This window comes from Ornithorhynchus anatinus, chromosome 13 (assembly GCF_004115215.2).
Source record: "Ornithorhynchus anatinus isolate Pmale09 chromosome 13, mOrnAna1.pri.v4, whole genome shotgun sequence".
NCBI lineage: Eukaryota > Metazoa > Chordata > Mammalia > Monotremata > Ornithorhynchidae > Ornithorhynchus > Ornithorhynchus anatinus.
In genome coordinates, this window is record NC_041740.1 from 17,578,097 (window position 1) to 17,602,483 (window position 24,387).

The following is a 24,387-nucleotide window of genomic DNA, read 5'->3' on the forward strand; positions in this document are numbered from 1 at the left end:
CCCCCTCGCCAATTCCATCTGCTCATACCAAAAACGAGGTATCTCAAGGTTTCATCCTGCCATTTGCTGCGGAAAAGACTTCTTTTGGCATTTTCCAACTGGGGGAGGCCAAAGGAACTGCAGTCATCTCTGAACAGTGCGGGAGAAAAACACCTGGCAGTAATCTAACGAATAAATCCAGTATATCGATTCCTAGTTCTCCTTCCTAACGCTTTACCTAACTGCATTTTTTCAGCATTATTCACGGCCGTAATCAGCATAACGCCTCACTGCCTTTCAATCCCATTCAACCTTCGCAGTTCATTCCGTTGTAAAAAAAAAAAAAAAGGTTTAAACCAAAGTACGGAAAGTGAACCCGCCGGGTGGGTCTCCGGAGAGAACAATGCGGTTCAACGAAAACTCTGCCTTTGTCTTTTGCAAACAACTCCGGAGAAACAAAGCCTCTTTTACCTGCTCCGGGACTCCACGGGTGAGCGGGAGATCAAGGTCCGGTGTCAAAATCTTCTCCCCCTGGAAACTTTCGAGTTGAAGGAGGACATCCTTTTGCGTTTGTCAGGTAAAAAGCCCCTCCATGGCTCTGCTGGCTGTTTTCTTTGAAGCCTCTTCCAGAAAAACTCGGGTCCTTTGCATAAAAGCCTACTTCCAGCCTATAGGGCTTTCTGAGCGGCTATATGTTACATTGGCTGTCTTGACATGCTCTTTCAAGCATGACATCAGGCATCTCCATGGCAACTTTAACCCCACCTGCCTGAAGTTACCTGTCACACACTGGAGCTGAAGCGGATCACCTGAAAGTTCACTAAAGAGAGTGTTTTAGAGGCTTAAGGATTGGGCTGGGGTAACTGGGGGTGGGAGGAGAAGGGAGAGGGAGAGGGAAATGGGGTAGAAGTGATGCAGGGATTCCCTAAAAAAAACCCCATCAAAATTATAGTCATTAATTAATCTGGACCTCACTGCCTCGATCAGTTCAGGAGAAAAGTCACCTCTCAGTGCCACAAGAGAGGTGGATAAAGTTACAACGAACACTACTGATTTTGAAAAACTTTCAACAGCTACTACTCTGGCTCGTCCCCTCTCTCCACCCCCTGCCTCTTTTCCCCAGTGAAACTTGCAGAACAGGTTCCCCCGCAGGGGTTTTGTGTCTGCTTGCTGCTGAGGGGAGAGGTGGTGCTGGGATCTCTTTAACTCTTTCCTACCTTTTCTCCCTTCTACAATGTACTCGATATTTTCCTTCCCAAGCCACCAGACACTCACCTAGGGCCTTTAGCATGCGCTCCATCCAAGACTGAGAAGGAATGGGGACAAGAATCTAAGATCGCAAAATTTCCCTTTTCACTCAATTACATTTACTGAACGCTTTGGTATTTACTCTGTGCTGAACACTGTATCAACCACTTGCGAGAGAACAATAGAGAAACACTGTGGCCTAGAGAAGAGATCTCAGGGCTGGGAGCCAGAAGACCTGGGTTCTAAACCCCAGCTCCACCACTTGCCTGCTGTGTGATCTTGGGCAAATCAATAATAATAATAGTATTAGTTAAGCACTTATTGTGTGTCAAGCACTGTTCTATGCGCTGGGATAGACACGGGTAATCAGGTTGTCCCATGTGGGTCTCCCAGTTTTAATCCTCATTTTACAGATGAGGTAACTGAGGCACAGAGAAGTTAAGTAACTTGCCTAGTAGTGGTTATTTATTGAACATCCATTTGGTGAGGTGCACTGTACTTGGTGCTTGGGAACTCCTGTGTCCTTAAAGTCAAAGTCACACAGCTAATAAGTGGCCGAGCCGGGATTAGAACCCATGACCTCTGACTCCCAAACCCGTGCTCTTTCCACTAAGCCAGACTGCTTCTTTTTTCTTTGTAAAATAAGGATTAAAGTACCTGTTCTCCCTCCTACTTAGATGTGGCACAGGGCTTAGTCCAACCTGATTAACGTATACCTTCCCAGCACTTAGTACACTGCAATTATTATTGTTACTAAACACAATCCCTGCCTTCCAGGAGCTTACAATCATCATTTTAAATAAGTATGAGTCTTCTCCTCTTGCTTCCTCAAGTTCTATCAACTTCAACTCTAGCAGCATCAAACTGAGCACATTATGGGGTGCCTCCTGGTGCAAGCAGCTGAGCCAGGAAATTGGGGAAGACTCAATACGAAAAAAACACTCCTCTGGTCCCCAGCCATCTTGTGATTGATTCGTTCATTTTCATTCTCATTCTCTCTCTCTCTCTCCCCCTCTCAATTGTTAAACCGATTTTTAAAATATTACATAACATGGCAATTTTGCCCATTTCATCCATTTGACAATCCTGACCAGTTTCTAGTCATTTCTGCCTAAAGCTTGGATAGTTTACGACCTGTTTCACGACAGACGCTCCCAAACCACCCCCAACCTGAGCTCTCACATACAGACCTTCTTTAAAGCTCATATTCCTTCCCCTCAGAACCAAAGACCCCATGAAACCACAGGAGAAAAGTGGGATTCTTTTATTCATTTGAGGCCTAGACCCCTACAGAATTGGAGAATATCACCCAAACGCTCCTTTCCTTTTACTCTATTTCCCTTACCTGTAATTAATTTTTTTAATGTCTATTTTCCTCCTATAATCTATAAGTTCTGTGTGGGCAAGGATCAGGTCTACCAAACTCTATTGTACTGAACTTTGTGAAGTGCTTAGTAGAATACTCTGCACACAGTAAGTGCTCAACAAATGTGACTGACTTTGCACGCACCTATTTCACAATCCCGGCTGTGAATTTGCCATGGAAGGAAAGAGAGGTCTAGCTTTAAGCTCTGATTTACACAGTCAACAAGAGGAAGAAAGAGCCCGAGATTCAGGCTTTGTTGGGTGAAGCAATGCTACTGTCAAAGATGTGCATGTTGCCTCTGTGAACAAGTCAGAACATTTCTAATTGAACTGACAGTGTGTCAGCAACACTTGGATTTTAAGTTCCTTTAGGGTAGCAAATATGTCTCTCTCTGACTGTAGTGTCCCATTAACTCCCATAAAAATGCTACCCACGCGCTGGGGTGGAGCCCTGCTTAGGCCAGGTTTTCAATCAATCAGTCATAGGCATTTACTGAGCACCAGCTTTGGGCAGAACACTGGACTAAGCGCTTGAAAGAGTACGATGGAGTTGGTAATAATAATAATCTTCCCCAGGATGGCTTTGGGAGGGCAATCAATTTCCCTGTAACCCAGGAGTTGTATTAGTTTTATGTTTGCCTCCCCATTAGAGTGAAAGCTCCTTGTGGGTAGGAAACAGAACATTTAATTATTCTGGAGTTCCCAAGCACCAAGTACAGTGCACCTCACCAAGTAGTCACTCAATAAATAACCACTACTAGTACTACTGGTTGTGTCCTTAAAGAACCCCGTACAAAGGAAAAGTTGCATTTTAGTAATCACCCTATGCCCAAGGCCATGAACTGGCACACAAACCATTTCTTCCAACACCTCGTGGTGTTACCTACCCCCAGTAAATGCACACGTGGGGAGAACACACCCCAAACGTTCAATCCAAAATGTGGAAGGAAAGCATGCATTAGGGCTCAAGAACCGAACAGTACTTCTCGGCGCATACCATGGATTAGTTTTCTAGCCTGCTCGGGCCTATTGGTAAACTGGTGCATGGCTTGGGAAACCTCATTTCTTACCCATTTAATAGGAACAGCTTTTGGCTCCTGCCTCAAAGCTTGACTGTCCTTCATTCCTCTCCTATCCCGTTTCCGACAATCCATTAGGTCAGCACCTCCACCCTGTGGGTTTCTTGCTGAGTATCCTACCCTTTTCCTCAATAGTAAGTTCACGGCCCCTTAGGAGGCAATTTTTTTCCCTTAAACTCCACTTTCCACTCCTTCCTCACACCACTTCAGGCTGAACGGCTTAGGTCTGTTTACCTAAGCTGCAATACATCTCACTAGTCCTCCTCTTCCTCACTGAGACCTGCGCCCTGGGTTCCCCGGAAATGCCAGGAGATCCATGTGTGCCATCTAACCACTGCAGGAGTTGGTATTCTCCCTGAACCCCACAAGGTCCTCAGGGAGCCAAATCGATTGCCAGAGCCTTGGGACCCTGTTTGTTTCAGCAGGACTTTCATCAGGTGGGACACACACTGAAATCATGATAATAATCCATGGTACTGTTAAATGTTTACTGTGTGACCAGCACTGTTCTAAGTGCTGGAGTAGATGCAAATTAATCAGGTTGGACAAGCCTATATCCCACATGGGGCTCATGGTATTAACCCCCATTTTACAGATGACCTAACCAAGGCCCAGAGAAGTCAAGTGATTTGCCCGAGGTCATACAGCAGACAGGTGGCGGAGCCGGGATTAAAACCCGCCTATGAATCCTTCTATGAGTCCTTCTGACTTTCAAGCCCATGCTCTATCCACTACACAACACTTCTTCTATTTTAGATTTTCAGTCATTTCAGATGTATTTTAAGAGGGAGTTTTGCACCCAAGTTTTGACTGGTCAATGATCGGGGTACTTACAACTTTGATCCCATAAGGACGGTAAACCCATTTATTGTGAGCTGGAGGTAGGTGGACCGTGGCCAGTTCTGAACTTAACTACATTCTCTGAAGGAACGGGTGTGGGATTTTTTTTTTCTTAAATGCTATTTAAGTGCTTATTATATGTCAGGCACTATACTAAGTACTGATGTAGTATATACATACAGGCTAATCAAGGTGGACACAGTCATGTCCCACATGGAGCTCACAGTCTTTATCTCCATTATCTAGATGAGTTAACTGAGTCTCAGAGAAGTGAAGTGACTTGCCCAAGGTCACACAACAGACAAGTGGTGGAGCCAGGATTAGAACCCAAGTCCTCTGACTGCCAGCCCTAGACTCTTTCCGTTAGGCCTACTTCTCATTATGCGTTCCCAGCCAACCTCCATGGCATTAGAGGGTTGAAACATGGGAGCTTCTACTCTCACCAACCTCCCTCGGGGTTTGAAATGCCCTCACTGAGATTCCGACTCTTGAAGGAATTGGAAAAAAATAGTGCTTTCCCAGCTCCTGGACCTGCCTTAATCTGCCTGACCCCCGATAGCAATTTCCAGGAGTTAGGAAATGAGTACAAACACAGTTAGGTTCCAAGTGCCTCCTTATAAACGTGTCCAAAAATCAAAATAGCTAACACGCTTCTCCCGATGTCTATACACAAACTCAAGGGAGCCATGCTCATTTCTTTTGCAATGAATCTGCAACTTTGACATATTTTGGAAAATGACAGAGATGTTTCTTACATTCCTTCTGTAATTTATTGGCTTCAGATATCAAGTTACCGAATGTGTAGGCTGCGCAGACTGGGTTTCGCTGTCTGCACCTTCAGAACTAAATATTTACATGACTCACAGAGTTCTAATCTTGGATTTTCTTTAAATTAATTTGGTATGCTATCTTCCCCCATCACCCAGGAGATTCCATCCAGCCTCTGAAGCACACCAAGATGACAAGGCAGGGTAATCACTGAGGAACTCCTCATCTTTCAAAGGCAGTGGGGTTTGTGTGTAGGGGGAGGGATGTGGGAGGAGACGGGCGTTAAAACAGTATAGAAAACTCCTTGGCTCATTGCTGCGAATTAATTGTCTTCTAGGGTTGAGTAAGTAGGCCTGGGCTTGGGGTAAAGTGAAAGAAAATGGGCAATGAGAACCAGAGAATGTTCTCCTTTACTTAGACTAGACTCTTCTCTCCCTTCTTTCTCTCTTTTTTCACCTTGCCTCCATCTCTGCTGTTGTGTCTGTTTCCGGAAATGTGGGCTACTTTCTGTTAGTGTTGTTAGGATATGCAGTGGAAGGGTGGAGGAAAGAAAGGTCAGGAGGAATACCTTACAAGGCTTTTTTTAATGGTATTTGTTAACCATTTTACGATGTGCCAGGCACTGTACTGAGCCCCGGGTAGATACAAGCTAATCAGATTGGACACAGTCCATGTTCCACATAGGGCTCACAGTCAATCCCCATTTTCCAGATGAGGTAACTGAGGCCCAGAGAAGTTAAGTGACTTGCCCAAGGTTACACAAAAGATAAGTGGCGGAGCCGGCCTTAGAAACCAGGTCCTTCCAAGAGCCGCAGCCCGGAGGCTAAGCATTCTGACTCCCTGGTGCAGGGAAGTTGTTCCTGGGGGGCTCACACATGCACCAGACGTAAGCAGGCTGAGGGATTTCTGGGCGTGTGCCCTGAGGGTCTCCTGGTTTCCCACAATCCTTTTCTTTCCTGGCCCCACTTCAAGCCACAAATAGGAACTGGATTCCAGGGGGGGCTTGGGAAAATGGGGCCCTTAGACACCAAGGATCCCTGCCCTCCCCAGCCATTACGCAGTAGATTCTAGGGGCCCAGAAGCTGAGCAGTCCCTGCTCTATCCTTACCCTCCCCAATCCGGTCTCCTCTCAGCCACCGGCCGACGACACTTCTCCTTATTCCACAATAGTTCAGTGCCCAGCCCACATCCTCCTTCGCCCCCCATGCTCACACATGCCTCGCTCACATTTTGCTCATAGTAATAATGGTGGTATTTGTTAAGCGCTTACTGTGTACACAGCTCTGTTCTAAGCACTGGCAGGATACAAGGTGATCAGGTTGTCCCACGTGGGGCTCACAGTCTTCATCCCCATTTTACAGATGAGGCAACTGAGGCACAGAGAAGTCAGGTGACTTGCCCAAAGTCACACAGCTGGAAAGTGGCAGAGCCAGGATTCGAACCCATGACCTCTGACTCCCAAGCCCGGGCTCTTTCCACTGAGCCACACTGCTTCACTGTAACATCGCCCCCACCACTCCCAACCTACAATTTCTAAAGTGACTAAGAGATTCTCCCTGTGGCTTGGCATGCCATTCTCCCCTGCCCCCACAAGACCCGCAAGCCGGTGCCCCCTGCCCCTCTTCATCCCACGTCGCATCAGGAAGCGGAAAGGCTCCCAACTGCCTCGGAGATCAGCGGCCTTGCAATCATACCTGATCTCTCAGCCGTTCTTGGTGACCCATGATGGCCGTAGCATGGTGGGGGTATTTCTGCTTCAGATGCTCCAGGAAGGCTTCTCTCTTCCTGTCCATCTCCGACGTCTGCAGTCCCAGGATCTCCTTGGAGCTGCGGGGCCCGCCTACGGTGTACCTGCGGGACAGGTTGCGAGCGTGCTTGGGAACCGTGCTGCGGGGGCTTCCGTTAGCAAGGGGCTCCTTGGTTCGGCGACATGCTGCATCTTCTAATGACGTGACATGCAGATTGCTTTTTCCCTGGTCTGGAAAAAAAATGCAGTTTGTGATGAATAATTTCACTCCCACAGGCTCATTACATTTCTCCAAGACAGCAGATTGGAAGCACCCAGGGCCCAAGAGAACTCAGGCACTAGGCCCAAAAGACAGTCAAGTCAATACAACCTGTCTCACTCTCAGTCCCCCTTTGGTTAGGGGTCCACTGTGGAGATACTAACCCTGAGTGGAGTTATTTATATACATATCTGTCACATTCAATTTAATGGCTACCTTCCCTCTTTGGACTGTAAGCTCCTTGTGGGCAGGGAATATGTCTAACAACTCTGTTGTACTGTATTCTCCCAGAGCTTGAGACCCAGGATGGAAAAATGACAATGCTGACCAGTTAGTTTGGGGGAAAGCAGGAAGGTGGTGAGGGAAGGAGGGGGGAGGAGGAGGAAAGGGATGGAAGAATGCAATTCCTCAGCCGCCAACTGCACCAGGGTGCCAACCCAGGCAGAACATGCAGATTTAATACCCCTCTTCACCATGGGGCCCAGAGTCACGGCTGTTAACAGACACGGAGGCTTCATATTTCAGGGGATGCTGTGTTGGCTGTGGGATAACTTCAGCCAAAATTTCCTCCAAGTGTTACTAGAAACCTTGGAGATGGCTTGTGGCTGCAGCCTGCCTGGGGAAGAGTCTAGCTAGTTGGGGGGGGGGGGGGTTGGTGTGTGTGTGCTCGCATGCACCCTCATGCAAGTGCAAATTAAAGTCACAATTCCATGAGGGAGAGGGATGCAGTTCCTTAGGTTTCCAGCTGTGAGAGTCTACAAACACTCTTGCACTGAACCCCCAGCCTGGCTCTGAATAGCCCACTGACTCTTTTGAAGTATGCCTGCCACTTCCAAGCACTGTCCTGCTTGCCCCTCCCCTAAAATGCTCATCTCCTTCCTGTTCCGCCGTCCAGGGCATGAAAGTGAGTCCATTCAAGGGCTCACTCACCAAACACCTTACTAAGCACCCACCAGAGCTCAAGGACAGGGATCGTGGTTACCAACTCTATTCTACTGAACTCTCCCAAGCACTTAGTATACCACTCTGCAGACAGTAAGGGCTCAAGGATTGATTTTTGATGTTATTCGGCTGAGTTTCTGGAGGGCTTCTTTGAACTTCCAGCTCTTTCCCCTCTCCTTCTCCCCTCCCCAACCAACCCCGACCCAGTGCAGCCCTGCCCTGATTGCTGAGGTTCACAGACAGCAGGCCCCTCTCACGCTCCCACCACTATTCGGACAGTGTCCTTCCCGCTCTGCCCAGGCACCTGCTCAGTGCAGTCTGCTTAGCAAAGAGACAGGATACCCGCTTCCTGGGCCCACAATTCCCCTTTGGCCTTGCCGGAAAACCTGCAGATACAGACCAGACTCTGGTTCTTGACCAGCCCAGAGAAACAGGGTGGGGGAGGCAAGTTTCTCAGCGTAAAGGGGGGGAGGGGCCAATCAATCGATCAATCATATCTGAGTGTTCGCTGTGCACAGTGCACTGTACAAAGCACTGGGAGAGTACAACATAAGATTGGTAGATATGTTCCCTGCCCACATTGAGCTTACACTCTAGAGGGGGAGACATGAATATGAACAAATTATGGATATGAACAAAAATGCTGTGGGGCTGAGGGAGGGGTGAAAAAAGGGAGGCAATCCAAGTGTTCGGTCAATGCAGGATGACCCTCAAAGTCTGCCTGCTCACTGGAGACATCACCCTGCCTCCCCTAAAGCTGGCTTCCGAAGTCCAGAAGGGCTGAGCGAAAAGCCTCCCTCTGAGTGCTTGAAGCAGTGAATTCGTCCAAGTCCTGCCTTTGAAGTGAATGTCCTCCCTCTTCATATCCAACAGACAATTACTTTCCCCACCTTCAAAACCTTCTTGAAGGCACACCTCTTACAAGAGTCCTTCCCAGAGTAAGCCCTCATTTTCTCTTTTCCCAGTTCCTTCTGCATCCCCCAACTTGTTCCCTTTATTTCCCTCTCCCTCAGCCCCACAGCACTTATGTACATACCCATAATGTATTTATATTAATGTCTGTCTCCCCTTCCAGACTGTGAGCTCGTTGAGGGCAGGAAATATGTCTGCCAACTGTTGTACTGTACTCTCCTAAGTGCTTACTGCAGTGATGGACTGACTGACTGATGATTGACTAACTGATTCAGCAATGTAGTGATTGGTCTACATCAGAAGCCCCCAAGGAGGGCAGAGAGATTGGTCTACATCAGAAGCCCCCAAGGGGGGCAAAGAGAGGCAGGCTGAGCCCCCAGGGGGGTGACTGCCAAGAAATCTACTGGATATGGGGGCCTCTCCACACTCCTCCAGGTGCCCCCAAACTGGAGCCCTGATCCCCCTCTCCAAGGCCACAATGCCAGGCCCAGGATGGGGCCGGTTTGTTTGTTGTTGTTTTTAAATGATTTCTGTAAATCTCTTACACTGTGCCGGGCACTGTACTCAGCACCGGGACAGGTAAAAGCTAATCCAGGTTGGATATGGTCAGAGCCCCATATGGGATTCTCATTCCCCATTTTACAGTTGAGGGAACTGGGGCACAGAGAAGTGATGTGATTTGCACAAAATCACAGAGCAGGCAAGTAGCAGGGACCAGGATTAAAATGCAGGGACTCCCCGGTCCCTGCTCTATCCACTAGGTCATGCTCCTCCTCATGAGATGAGAGGCAATAAGCTCGGCTCTCCCCCCACGCTGCACCTAGAAAATAATAGGGAACTGGAGAATGGAGGGGCCGGGCGGGGAAGGGGCAGACAGAGCTGGTCATCCCTTAGGCCAACAACGGGTTTGGAATAATTTGCTGCCAAGTCTTTCTCTTCCCCGTGCCCTCAACTCAATCCTACAGTTCTCCCCTCCACCCACTTCGGCCAGACCCAGCTCCACCCCAGGCTGGCCAGCCCCGGGGCCATCCACATTTCCCTGGCATTCCTCTGTACCTTCTCTGTGGGAAGCAGCGTGGCTCAGTGGAAAGAGCCTGGGCTTCGGAGTCAGAGGTCATGAGTTCGACTCCCGGCTCTGCCACTTGTCAGCTGTGTGACTGTGGGCAAGTCACTTGACTTCTCTGTGCCTCAGTTACCTCATCTGTAAAATGGGGATTAACTGTGAGCCTCACGTGGGACAACCTGATTACCCTGTATCTCCCCCTGCGCTTAGAACTGTGCTCTGCACATAGTAAGCGCTTAACAAATACCAACATTATTATTCTAATCAATTTTCTCCCTCCAGGTCTCTGTGCAGGGAGCGGGGGTCTTGTTTTTCTCCCACATTTTAGAAGAAAACACACCTCGATCTCACAACCGAATGCTCCCACCCCTGCGCGGCTTTGAGTTCCAGAGCGGCCTCTAGGTGAACTTCGGTAGCAGGGGGTGGGGGGTGGAGGCCGGCCGGGGGGCGGGGGGAGGAAGCCCTCGTTAGCTTTCTGCCTTCCCCAGTATGCCATCTATACGATCCTCGCTAGCACTGCCTGCAATTGACGCCGGAGAGCGGCCAGACATTCCTTCGGCCGCTCATTCCTGACTCCCCGTACCCTTTCCCTGGAATGTTTTAAGCTTCCGAGAACGCCTGGTGACTCCCCCAGACGTCGTTCGAAAAACCATCTGAAGTCTCCAACTCCATCGGCGAACCGCAAACCTTCGTCCCGGTGCCCCACACCCGGGTCCCCAAAGTCCTAACCGAAAGATCCCCGGAGCTGACCTGTCCACCAAAACGCCGCTGATCAATGCCCCCGGTTTCTCTCCAAACGCACCCAAACCGAGAGCTCATCTACCTTTTCAGCAACCAACAAAACCCGGGGGGAGTGGGGGGAGTTTATCAACCCTGCCTCTTGCACGTTCCCCCTGCAGCTCCGAGCACTGAATATTAAAATCGCCACGGAGAGCGTTTTACTTTTCTCTGGAGGGCACCGCTTGTAACCATCGATAGCTTAGTGAGTCACCAACGGGGGCAGCGGGGAAGGGCCCCAAGTCTCAGCTCTAGCTGTTTAAGAAAAACCAAACAACGACGCCAAAAAAACCGAAAAACCCTTGCCCTCGCGCCAGAACCGGGGAGAAGTTTGGCAAAGCCCACGCCCGAGCGATGCGTTTTGCAGCGGGAACCCCGCCGGGTCGGGTGGGCCCGAGGCGCCGGGGAGGGCGGCGTGGGGAGGCAGGGGTCCCATCTGAGCGCCCTCCTGCTACTCACCCTTCACCTGGGAGCCCTGGGCCGAGCCCGCCTGCGATTTCTGCCTTTCGTGCTCCTCCATTGTCCCGGCCCGGCGCGCCCGACTTTCCCAACTGCAGTGCTGCCGGCCAGAGCCCCCGGCGGAGGGGGAAGCCCCTCCCAGGCTCCTCTCCCCCACCGGGCCCGGCCCGGCCCAGCCTCCTGAAAAAGGACACCACCTCTCCGGACGGCCCACAGCGCGCCCAGACCCACGACCCCGCGGCGCCCAGAAGCAGGTCCCCTAAGTCCCCACCGTCAGGTCCCCACAGCCAGGTTTCCAGAGTGCCCACGGACAGGTCCCTACAGCACCCGTGGTCAGGTCCCCAAAGTGTCCACAGCCAGCTCCCCACATTGGCCACGGCTAACTCCCCACGGTACCCACGGACAGATTCCCCACAGCGTCCACGGCCAGGTGCCCGCAGCACCCACAGCCAGGTCCCCGCAGCGCCCACAGCCGGGTTTCCAGAGTGCCCACGGACAGGTTCCCGCAGCACCCATGGTCAGGTCCCCGCAGTGTCCACAGTCAGCTCCCCACATTGGCCATGGCTACCCCCACGGCGCCCAGAGTCAGCTCTCCGCAGCGCCCACGGCCAGGTCCCCACAGTGCCCGTGGCCAGGTCCCCGCAGCGTCCACGGCCAGGTCCCCGCAGCGTCCACGGCCTGGTCCCCACAACACCCACAGCCAGGTCCCCACGGCGGCAGTAAGCGGGGCAGGGCTCGGGCTGTGGGACGAGCCTCCGGCCACAACCCCGCTATAAGTGATGAACTTCCCTGCACGTAGGTGGCAGACCAGTCTGGTCTCCCTGGCTCCCAAGTGCAGAGCCCACAGCTGGGAAGCTGTCACTCCACACAGCCCCTCAATCAATCCACCAACAGTATATATTGAATGCTTACTGTGCGCAGAGCACTGGATAATGAGGTTGGGAAAATACAACACAATTGGTAGATACACTTCCTGCCTACAGGGAGCTTACGGTCTAAAGGGGGAGACGGACATTAAAATCAATTATGGATGTGTTCACAGGTGCCTTGGCCCCTTTGTGCCCCCTGAAGAGAGTCACATCTGCAATGCGGACTAAAGCCTGTATTTCTTAAACCCACCTGGTTCACATGTCCCAGTGAAGCTCCGTTTCTGATACTTTCAGCCACTCAGACAAAATGATTGAGGTGTTTGTGGGGCACTTAATGTGAGCCAACCAGTGTGCTGAATGCTGGGGTAGATACAGTACAGTCAGATGAGACACATTCCCTGACCCCCATGGGGCTCACAGTCCAAGTGGGATGGAGGACCTGTATTTTATCCCCATTTTACAGATAAGGTTACTGAAGTACAGAGAAGTGACTTGCCCATGTTCACATGCAGTGGGCATGCACAGAGCTGGGATTAGGACCCAGGTCTCCTGGTTCCCCAGTCCTGTGCTTTTTTCACTAAGTCTTCTCTTCTCTAATGCCCCTTTTTGCACAGTAGATACAGTATCATTTCAACTGATCTCTAACCCACTACTGCAGACCTGCTTTAAAGGATACCTCTTCGTAAAGGAGTTAATTATTTTTAACATCTGTAAAAGAATTCAAGGCATTTAATGTCCAGGGTTATATCAAGCACACATATCCCGCCCCCTCTAAACTACCTACAAATATTTATTTTGTTTCTTACCAATGAGTTTGACTCAGTCCTTGAAAAACTGGCAAAGTTCCCAGAAATTGAAACCAGGAAGCACAATGTCCACACATAAAATATGGGGAAAGCAATCTAAACAACATTAACTCCCCTATTTAAGATGTCCAAAAGTAACATTAACTGGACTGATTAAAGCAAGTTTTCTTCCGTGGTGGCGCAATAATATAAAATCACCTAATTACTACTATCTCTTGGCAGAATCAGACCAGCATTCCTGGACCCAATTTACTAGAAACTCAGGTGAGATTTTTGGATTGGGCCTAAATTTAAGCCAAGACTGAACACAGAACAATGGCCAGCTCAGCCAGTGGTGAACCACGGGTGCGTTTTGTCAACGGGACCTAGTATCATTCCCATTTATGGCAAACAGTCAATCATATTCATTGAGCCCTTTCTGTGTGCAGAGCACTGTACTAAGCACTCGGGAGAGGTTAGCATAACCGAGTCCAATTTAACAACAAGCTTACAGTCTAGAGGAGTACAAATAGAAGAATAAAAGAAAACTTTCCCAGGGCAGTTTGCCCTATGTCTGAGCAAAGGAAATCTTTGGTCCCTTGGCAGCTTTAATACTGGATTTGCCTTTTGGTCTCGGGTGGCAGATAACCCAAGTTCTCTAACTTTTCAGTGGTGTTACCTAGTTATAGCTCCATGGAAGAGCTGATCTTACACGATTGTCCTGCTTTCGCTCCCTGCCTCCCACCAGATGATCATTTCATCTTATTCTTTCCCTTCTCTTCACTGTGGTACATCCCAGCCCCTCTGTGTGTGTCCTGACTGCATTCAGCCCTGGCCCATTTCCTGACCAATCTCGAGGTTGAAATGCTCTCACCCTTCAAGTTTGAGGCCGCCGACTTCCTCCTTCCCATTCCAGATAGAAGCCAAGCACTACCCTACAGCACTCATATCAAAGCCCTATTCCCAGGCTCCTTTTCTTTTTTCTTTTTTTAATGGTAAATTTTAAGCGCTTATTATATGCCAGGCACTGTTCTAAGCACTGGGGTAGATACAAGATAATCAGGTCCGACACAGTCCCTGTCCCACAGTCTTAATCCCCATTATAAAGATGAGGTAACTGAAGCACAGAGAAGTGAAGTGACTTGCCCAATCTCACACTGGAGACAAGTGGCAGATGCAGTATAGGAACCAAGGTCCTTCTGACTCCCAGAGCCATGCTCTATCCACTAGGTCACCCTGCTTCTCTTGGGGTCAGGCACCAGGCTGAGAGGCTTGGGTGTGTGGACACTCCAATCTGGCCACTTTGCCTGATGCTTGACGGACTACAGAGGCGAGAACCCCTGGTGGCTAGACTGTTATCTCGTTGTGGGCATGGAATGTGTCTGTTTATTGTTATGTCTGAGCACTTAGTACAGTGCACTGCACACAGTAAGCGCTCAGTAAATACGATTGAAGGAATGAATGAAGGAGAAACCAGCTTTTCGGTCCATGACTACAGCGACCTGAGCTGAACAAAGGCATTTCTAACACAATTCAGAAAGCAAGAGAACTGTGCCTAGGTCAATCTCGGCTTATTACTGAATTACTGAGCAATTTGAAAAGTCCAGGATCATCATATCGGCTTCCCTGGATTTTCCCTAGTCTCTTCCCTCTGGACTATAAGTTCCTTGTGGGCAGGGAGCATGTCTACCAACTCTGCTGCAATGTACTCTTCCAAGTGCTTAGTACAGTGCTCTGTGCACAGTACAGGCTCAATAAATATGATTGATTCCCAGACCTCAACTCTTGGTTCAGGGTAAAGACAGCCCAAACTGGGCCCATCTGTCAGTTCACGACTCTTGCTCCTAAAATCACTCTGTAACAGGCAAGGCACGTGTGAGCTAGGTCAGGCATTCCAGGGGATAAGACTTTGTGGAATGCAAGGGGGGGGATAAAGAAAAAACTGCTGCTGAGGACTGAACAAAAATCAACATAAACCAGTGAGAGCCATGAAATACGGACATTTCTTTACAGTGGGAGTTCTTTCCTGAAGGGTCAGATTCTGTACATTTGGTGCGGAGCCATGGTCCTTAGGAGAACGGTGGCTTTGTGTCTGCTGGCTGGGAAGGAACACAGAATTAAAAATCTCCATGGCGTTGCGCTGCAGCTATTAGTTCAGCAAGCCTCAAGAAAAATGCATTTTCAAGGGAAAATGTACATGGAGAATAATTAAAATGACTGTTATTTGTTAAGCACTTACTCTGTGCCAAGCACTGAACTAAGAGCTGGGGAAAAGTCAAGATAATCAGGTTAGACACAGTCCCTGGCCCCCTGGCTCTCACAGCCTAAGTAGGAGGGATAACATATACTAAATCAACAAAGAAGTTAAGTGACTTCCCACGTTCACACAGGGAGAATGGATTTTTTCTGATCAGCCTGGACCCCAGGAAGCTACAGCTGACTTTTGATACTCACCCCCTGCCACACAGTATTTTTGCAAATATTCTTATATCATACTATTTCCCCTGTCTGCAATCTATTTTAAAGTTTGTCTCCCCCTGTAGACTGCAAACTCCTTGTAAGCAGGGATCACTTCTTCAAACCCTTCTGTACTGTACTTTCTCAAGCACTTAATGCAGTAATCTGCACACGGTAAACGTTAAATAAATCCATTGACTGATTTGCTGTTTGCCATAGGAATGAAATAACTCAGCTCTCCACACAAAAATTCCTGCTACTGTGTTTTCTTGGTTGCTATTTCTGTGTTCGGGGGAGTAAAGGGGGCTTTTCTCTCTTTGGGAGAAACATTTCTTGAGCTGCAAGTGTACTCAAAATTTTGGTTTAATTGGCTTTAAAAATGCATTTAAACCAAAGATGAGTTTGCCAACTGCTGTACTTGGAAGGTTACTGCTAAAACATAGGGAAACTGGGAAGAATTTTCCATGCAGCGGTCCTGCAGTTCTATGGAATGTGAGAACAATCAGCCCAGGGACACATATGGGCTCGATTTTCAGGTTGATGACTGAGGGGAGGGGGCTGAAGCCCTCACCTCGCAGATAAACCAGGAAGGAGTGAGCCTTTCATGGGGTAGGCCTCAACAGGCCACCAGAATTCTCCCCCTCTTCCATTCACCTTCTAAGTATGTGTTGGGGAGAGGGGGCCCAACACACCCTACCTAAAGGGAGAACTCCTCATCTCCTTCTCCCATTCAGACCAATCAGGATTACTTATCAGGAGAGACAGCAGGCCAGAGACCATTTGCCTTTTCAACCCAGAATTTCTGTAATCCGATCTGACTTTCCCATCATTTCCAACTATTATTTTTTTTTACAGTGCAACTTAAATGCTCTGATGAGCATTAATCACAAGGAATAAAACTTTACAACACGGCGCTCTCAGAGCTCATTTAGCTTTGGAAGGCAGGCATGAGTCACAATCTCTTTGCAGTTGTTTTCCCAAAAGGGGAAACCTAGTTTGAAATTGGCAATAAGTAGACTTGGGGAGATCTAGTCTCAAGAAAAAGAATATCGGGCTTTAAATCCCATTAGGATGGCAGTCCGTTAAGATGCCTGGATTTGAGTGACTTCAGTAGAAAATAAATGACACTTACTGAACTCGATATTTAACTTTAAAAGGCAGGCGGTCAGAGCGGAAACCAATACGAATGCTTCATCACTAAATTGGGGGGACAGAAATGATCACGGCCCACCTGATTTGGGAGAAATGGTGATTTCGAGAGCTGGGAGTCAGGGGCACCGGAGTCCTATTTGGGATTCAGTGTTGAGACTGGCAAGAGGAACCTAGGTCCAGAAGTGGGACCCAGGTGTACCCTATCATCCTGGAGCTCTGGATTCCGGTAGGTGGTGGGTTAATTGGAGTCTCCCTGCTTGCTCTCAGAGGCCCCATCTTTGGTAGGGGCCCCAGCTGTGGGAGGGGGTCTGGCCTGGGAGAGGAAGATGCATGGTGCCCCTTTCCAGAGCTGGCATGCATCTTGCCCGCTAAAACACCAGTCTCGGGACCTGGAGGAACATCTCAGGCCCCTGACCACACAGAGCTACCTAGCATTACTGTCGTCAACAATGGTACTTACTGAGTGTTTACTATGTGCAGAGCGCCGCACTAAGGGCTTAGGAAAATACCGTACAACAGAGTTGGTAGACACAGTCCCTGCTCAGAACAAGATTACAGTCAAGCACACAGCAACTCACTAGAAAGAACCTCTCCGGCCCCATCTGGGGAAATTCTGGGCCTCAGTGAACTAGCCCAGGGCAGTAGCCAGGAGTCTGGAGTACCTCAGTCTGACTGTGAGCCCCATGTGGGACAGAGACCATGTAATAATAATAATAATGATGATGATTATATTTGTTAAGTGCTTACTATGTGTCAAGCACTGTTCTAAGCGGTGGGGTAGATACAAGATCATCAAGTTGGACACAGTCCCTGTTTCACATGGGGCTCACAGCCTTAATCCCCATTTTACAGATGAGGTAACTGAGGCATACAGGAAGTGAAGTGACTTGCCCAAGGTCACACAGCAAGCAAGTAGCAGTGCCAGGATTAGAACCCATGTCCTTCTGACTCCCAGGTCTATGCTCTTACCCACTAGGCCACGTCCAACCTGGTTCTCTTATACTTACCCCAGCAGTTAGTACAGTACTTAGCACATAGCAAGCACTTGAGAAATACCACTATTCACTAATTACTTGGAGAACTAAGCCAATTTCTGCCACTAACCTGTGGGTGGGTCTGGGTCAGGCGATGTGTCCCATGCCTCCATTTTTTTCCCCCTGAAACAGACTAGCCTAGTTGATAGAGCCTGGGAGTCAGAAGGACCTGGGCTCTAATCCCAGCAGTGCCATTTGTTGGCTGTGTTTCCCTGGGCAAGTCACTTCACTTCTCTGTGCCTAAATTACCTCATCTGCAAAATGGGGATTGAGACGGAGACCTCCGTGGGGGACAGGGACTGGGTCCAACCCAATTAGCTTGTATCTACCCCACCACTTAGTACAATACTTGGCACACAGAAAGTGCTTAACAGATTCCATTTACAAATCAGGAGAAAGCTGTTTTCCCAAAGAGGGTATGTGGGGGATAATAATAATACGAATAATGATGGTTTTAGTTAGGCGCTTACTATGTATCAAGTGCCCAGCACTACAGTTTCTGGCACATAGGAAGCACTTAACAAATACCATTATTATTAAAAAATAAATGGTATTTGTTAAGCGCTTACTATGTGCAAAGCACTGTTCTAAGCACTGGGGGTTACAAGGTAATCAGGTTGTCCCACGTGAGGCTCACAGTCTTCACCCCCCTTTTACAGATGAGGTAACTGAGGCACAGAGAAGTTAAGTGACTTGCCCAAAGTCACAAAGCTGGCAAGTGGCGGAGCTGGGATCCAAACCCATGAACTCTGACTCCCAAGCCCGCGCTCTTTCCACTGTACCACGCTGCTTCCAAAAAATGGTGGTATTTGTTAAGCGCTTACTGTGTGCAAAGCACTGTTCTAAGCGCTGGGGGATACAAGGTGATCAGGTTGTCCCATGTGGGGCTCACAGTTTTAATCCCCATTTTCCAGATGAGGTAACTGGGGCACAGAGAAGCGAAATGACTCGCCCGAAGTCACACAGCTGGCAAGCGGCGGAGCCGGGATTAGAACCCACGACCTCGGACTCCCAAGCCCGGCCTCTTTCCACTGAGCCACGCACTTACTATGTGCTGGGATATATACAGACCAAGTTAGACACACATGGGGCTCACAATCTTAAACCCCACTTTGCAGATGAGGTAACTGAGTCACAGAGAAATAAAGCAACTTGCAAGGGGCACAGCAGACATGCTGCTTCCTATTTGGAAAATGTCAACTTTGCTGAATTTACAGTTGGGTGAACAGCATATTTGCTTGAATGCGCCAACGGGGGCTCTGATGAAGGGAGGGAGTGTGTAGCATGCACCCCCTCCCCACTGCCCCCAACTAGACTTTCTCATATTCAGGACAACTGGGGCTAAACCAGGGTAAAGCTCAGACACTCCATAATGGGGGATTAGCAGGCTGTCAAGACCGTCTCTGTCAGCATGGGCTGATCTTTCAGAAGAATGTCTTCTCAACAAAAACAAATAATGTGGTTTGATGGACCCATTTTTTTAAATAGAAAAAAGAAAAACCAGCCTGAGGGAGGGAGAGCAATCTGTTACAAAGGCTATTCAGCTGCACTTTCACCAAGGTTTGCCTTGGGAAAAGACCTGTTCTGTGAAAAGATGCCTAAACAATCAGAAAATACAGGGTAGCAGTCTGAAAACCAGGAGAAAGCCACTGACAGTTCCAGGACACTATAGGAAAACATTCAATCAATGGTATTTATTGAGTGCCTGGCATCATACTTAAGCACCTGATAGAATACAATAGAACTAGAAGACATGATCCCTGCCTTCAAGTTTACAATCTACGGGGGGAGACAGACACTAAAATAAATTACCAATGAGAGGAAGAAGGAAAAGGGGCTATGCTCCAAGATTAGTGTTTAAATAATGGGTTATTTATCAATCAATGCTATTACTTACCCTGTGTTGAGTGCTGAATTAAACACATATACAGGTTTAGGTATTTACATATGTGTGTGAATATACTGGTGTGGGTAATTTTTTTTGGTATGGCATTTGTTAAGCACTTACTCTGTGCCAAGCACTGTACTGAGTGCTGAGGTAAATACAAGGTAGTCAAGTTGGATATAGTCCATGTTATTGTTATTATTATTATGATAATTAAGTGCATACTATGTGTCAAGCACATAGGTCTGGGGTATCAACAAGTTGATCAGGTTGGTCTCTGTCCTACATGGGGCTCACAGTCTAATGTACTTATGTATGAATATTTGTGCATAATATACTTACGTAAAAATAGTTATATACAAGGTACTCTAGACTCTAAGCTTTATGTGTCTACTGTACTCTCCCAAGCACCTAGTAGAATGCTCTGCACACAGTAAGCGCTCCATAAATACTACTGACATTTAATCGGGAAAGGCCTCCTGGAGGAGAGGAGATTTCAGAAGGGCTTTGAAGTTGGGGAGAGTAGTGAACTCATCGATTTTAATGGGGAGAGAGATAAGGGCAGGGATGGGGGTGTGAAGAGGAGGAGGTGGGTGTTGGGAGAGACAAGAACAAGGCTTGGTGGACAGTTTAGCATGCAATGATTCTTCCTCAGTGCCCCAGGAAGAGTTCTTTGTGAGAAGAACATGCAGCCCTAAGGAAAAGACCACAGGACTGGGAGCCAGAAAACCTGGGTTCCAATCCCAGCTCCACCACTGGCCTTCTGTATGTGACTTTGAACAAGCCACTTACTTTTCCTGAGCCTCAGTTTCCTCATCTGTAAAATGAGTATCAAATACCTGTTCTCCCTCTCTCATTGAGCCGTGAGCCCCAAGTGGGACAGGGATTGTGTGCAACCCGATTATCTGGTATCTTTCCCGGTGCTTAGCATATAGTTCATCCTTAGCAAGGATCAGTACTATCAAGCATGTCAAGGCTCCTCTCCAAAGCATTAGTGAATTTATTTTCATCTATTTTAAGACTCCTACATTCCATCTCAGGAAGAGGCAAAAATTTCAATAAGAGTAACAGGAAAAGATCATTTTAACAAGGCTCACTGCTCTTCATAAAACTTTTTGAGTATGTAGGGAACTCTGAATTTTTCCAGAACACATCAATAATCACACTTTATTCTCATAGCATCCCTGCAAAGGAGAGGCAGCTATTATTGACTCCATTTTGCAGATTAAAAAACTGAGGCCCAGAGAGGTTAAGCGACTTGCTCCTGTCACGCAGCAGGATAGTGGTAGAGCCAGGACTTGATCTCCAAGTCATCTGACTCCCAGGCCTTGTTCTTCCACTAGGCCACTCTCTCTCCTAGACGAACTCCTCTCTGCTCTCCAAGGCCTGCTATCCTGAGGCTACAGACCAGGCTAGGAAGGAAAGGATTTTAGTTGCTAGTGAAGGGATAATCCGGGAACATCTAAATTAATCAATCGTATTTATTGAATACTTACTGTGCACAGAGCACTGTACTAAGCGGTTGGGAGAGTACAGTATAACAGAGTTGGGAGAGACATCCCCTGCCCGCAACGAGCTTACAGTCTGGAGGAAGGGGAAAGACTGAGCTTGGAGCCCTCCTGCTGAGCTCAGAAAGAAACTACCTTAGCACCGGTACCCCAGAGAGGAGCATCTAAGGAGTTCTAAGTCAATCAGCAGGTCTTCCCACCTTAACTGAGGGATTCCTGCCCTGACTCTTCAGATCGAGTGGTCAGAGACCCGCAAGAGAGTAGTAATTATGGTACCTGTGAAATGTTTACTATGCACCAAGCACTGGGGTAGTTACAAGTTAATCATGTTGGCTACAGTCCCTGTCTGGCATGGAGCTCACAGCTTTACTCCCCATGTAACAGATGAGGAAACGGAGGCACAGAGAAGTGAAGTGACTTGCCCAAGGCCACACACAACAGACAAGTGGCAGAGTCTGAATTAGAGGCCAGACCTTCTGACTCCCAGACCCATGCACTTTCCACTATGCCACGGTGCTTTGTAGGGCTATGGCCATGGCGCAGCAGCAGTACCAGCACGTCAGGGTTGCCAACCTGATCCCCCGGTCACGCGGTGCTCGGAAGGGAGTTAGCTGGACTGTGCCCGGAGAGAGTACAGAGGTTCCCTGGAACAGATTCCTGCTGCCAGGCCAGGGAGCTTGAGGCTACGGGTGTTGCGCCTGTTAAAAACAGCACATCGTGCCACACAACACGCTGCAGCAGAGCCCCAGGGCACGATTCCCACGGGAACCAGCATTCCTTCCAAATGCCAAGGCTTTGAATCTTGGCAGCTGCTGACTCTGCCCTGGGCACTGTGACCTGGGGAGTGTGGGGGGGCGAGGTTTCCAAAGGTTAAGGAGCAGAGAGCAAACCCAAGGAGCAAGTGGGGAGAAGCTAGTTCACAGGGGGAAAAAGCAGGGAAGGTTAGGGAGCAAGAGGAACGACACAGAGCCTGTGCGTGTCTGCCAGCTCTCAGCCTCGGCCCCCTGTACTCTGGCCGTTCCTCCCCATACACTGGGGGCCTCGTGTGGCCGGAACCAAGGGAGGGGGTTGACTGAGCTGGAAGGGAGGGGTGTCCCTGTGGGTTGGCGGCACCCGACACCCACTGAGCAAATCTCCTTCCTCCCTGCATTCTGAGCTGAAGAACTTATTCATATCCTCCTGCCTCTCTTGCTGACTTGACCTTCATGAGCACTAGCGCATGTTGGTCATCTCCTCCATTAACTGAGGCGGCCGGGCTGATCCAGCCCGCTCCTGCAGAGAAACAAGCCCTGCCTCCTGTGCGCTCGGAGAGCGACTCAATTATAAACACCAGTGCAACAGTCACTCATCAGAAGGCAAGGGCTCTGAAGAAGTAGCACAGTGAGGGGAAGAGAGAACAGATCTAAACGGTACAATCCAGATCGATCATTTCCCTCATCATTTGAAGAAACAAAGGGCCACAAAGGACAAAGGGCCACAAACTAGGGTGGCCATCAGTCCACTTTTGTTCCAACCTATCCGTTTTTTGGCTGACTGTTCTCCATCCTGTCCCGAGACAAAACTGGATGCTTTTATGCCCAGTTTTTACACTTTCCATGCCGAGCTGCTTTATTATGATGATGATGGTGGTATCTGTTAAGCACTTTCTATGTGTTAAGCACTGTTCTAAGTGCTGAGGTAGATACAAGTTAATCAGGTTGGACACAGTCCCTGTCCCACATGGGGCTCCCAATCTTAATTCCCATTTTACAGATGAGGGAACTGAGGCCCAGTGAAGTGTAGTGACTCGACTTGCCCAAGGTCACACACAGACAAGGGTGGAGCCAGAATTAGAACGCAAGTCCTTCTAACAGGATAGACCTGTGCCCTAACCACTAGGCCACGCTGCTTTCTGCCACAACTCCCTCGTGAGCCCCACCCATGGCTCGGATGCAGCGCTAAAGTTTACACAGCCCCAGTAGGGTAAGGCAATGGGCCGGGAACCAGTAGGAGGTCTTCCCTGAGCCTGCTCCTCTACCGCACTGCTTACGACAGTGTTGAACTAAGATTTTGGGGATCCGATCTGCCTAATCCCTGCCAGTTCCCATACAGGAGCTAATTCTCCAGGGAGAAATTACTAAGGTCCCCCTTCCTTTCTCCCGGAGTCAGGGACCAGCACTCCAGGGATGAGGCCTGGGCTCTACCGTTAACCTTGCTTTTTGAACCGGAGGTAGTCAATTAACCTTCCTCTGCCCCGGCTTCCTCAACAGTAAAAACTTCCTGGAGTGATTGCGGGGGACCAGCTACCATGGCCTGAGAGGATGGCAGATGGAACTGAGTCCTAGAAGCTGTGGACACCACAGGGGGCAGTGGCATGCTCCTCACTGCTTCCTCTCCTCCAGGAAGCCTTGCGTGACTAAGCGTTCATCCCCCCACATCCTACTTTCCCTCCCTACTCCCTCACCCATGCTGTTAGTCCCACCTATTAAGCACTTTATGTTCTCACTCCGTCTCCACCCCCACAGCAATTGTCCACATGTCCACATATTCAGCAATCCTATTGTATTTACTCTCCCAGACATTTAGGACAGTGCTCTGCCACAGTAAGCACTCAAACACCACTGACTGATAAAATACCATCCCTGCTTTATATTTTCCCCTTCCCTCAGCATCCAGGAAAATGATAGGAGGTTAGAAGGAGAGTTGGGATGGAGTGAGGGCTATTCACAGCACGGATGTCCATTCAAGTCCCAGAATGCTTTGGTCATTAAACTGGACAGTTTTAAATATGCTAAGGGGTCGATATGGAACCTTAACTCTTTAAAGTGAGTGAAGAGTAACTGGGAGTCAATGTAACAAAGCCAGACCATTCAGCAGACAGCAACACTTTTTCTACAGTGGCTCAGGATGTCCAGGACTGAGCCAGCTAAGTTGGGGCTCATGGTCGGCCTACCTTCCGCCTTCCTGCTATGGGTCCAAGTTGAAGCCACTCTCTTTCCCCTCCCAGTTGATCACAAGAGCAGGAAGTAGCTGAAGGTTGCCATTCCAGCCAAAGGTCACAGCTTCCTGGCAGCCTCCCTCGGACTGCCCTCTAGGCTTTTCTTAGGACTCTCAAGGTTAGGGATCACCCCAAGGGAGTTAACCAAAGGGATAAGAAAGCAATGATACTCCCACCCTCATCAGAAACATTCATCCACTAGAGGGCAAAAGAGTCACAAGCCTCTTTCCTTGGGGATGAAGGTTCCTTGTGGAAAATTCTCCTTTTCTGCACCTGTGGGAC

At 48.9% G+C, this 24,387-nt stretch overlaps 1 protein-coding gene and 1 long non-coding RNA gene across 16 annotated transcripts in view; one reads left to right on the forward strand and one right to left on the reverse strand.

Moving 5' to 3' along the window:
• KIAA1217 (KIAA1217 ortholog) overlaps window positions 1-24,387 on the reverse strand; it is a 280,750-nt gene that overhangs the window by 193,239 nt on the left and 63,124 nt on the right. For 13 of the 15 annotated variants that reach the window (XM_029077819.2, XM_039913917.1, XM_029077820.2 and 10 more), the window contains exon 2: window positions 6,974-7,257. In XM_029077819.2, coding sequence (XP_028933652.2) covers window positions 6,974-7,072 — 99 coding nt within the window. In that variant the 5' untranslated portion in view covers window positions 7,073-7,257. Of the gene's footprint in view, window positions 1-450; window positions 526-6,973; window positions 7,258-11,438; window positions 11,530-24,387 lie in introns of those variants that run through there. The other 2 variants (XM_039913914.1, XM_029077815.2) reach the window with 2 other exon arrangements.
• LOC114816086 lies at window positions 469-11,181 on the forward strand. The gene is made up of 3 exons (XR_003763863.2): window positions 469-556; window positions 10,485-10,604; window positions 10,808-11,181. It is a non-coding gene; the product is annotated as an uncharacterized LOC114816086 (long non-coding RNA).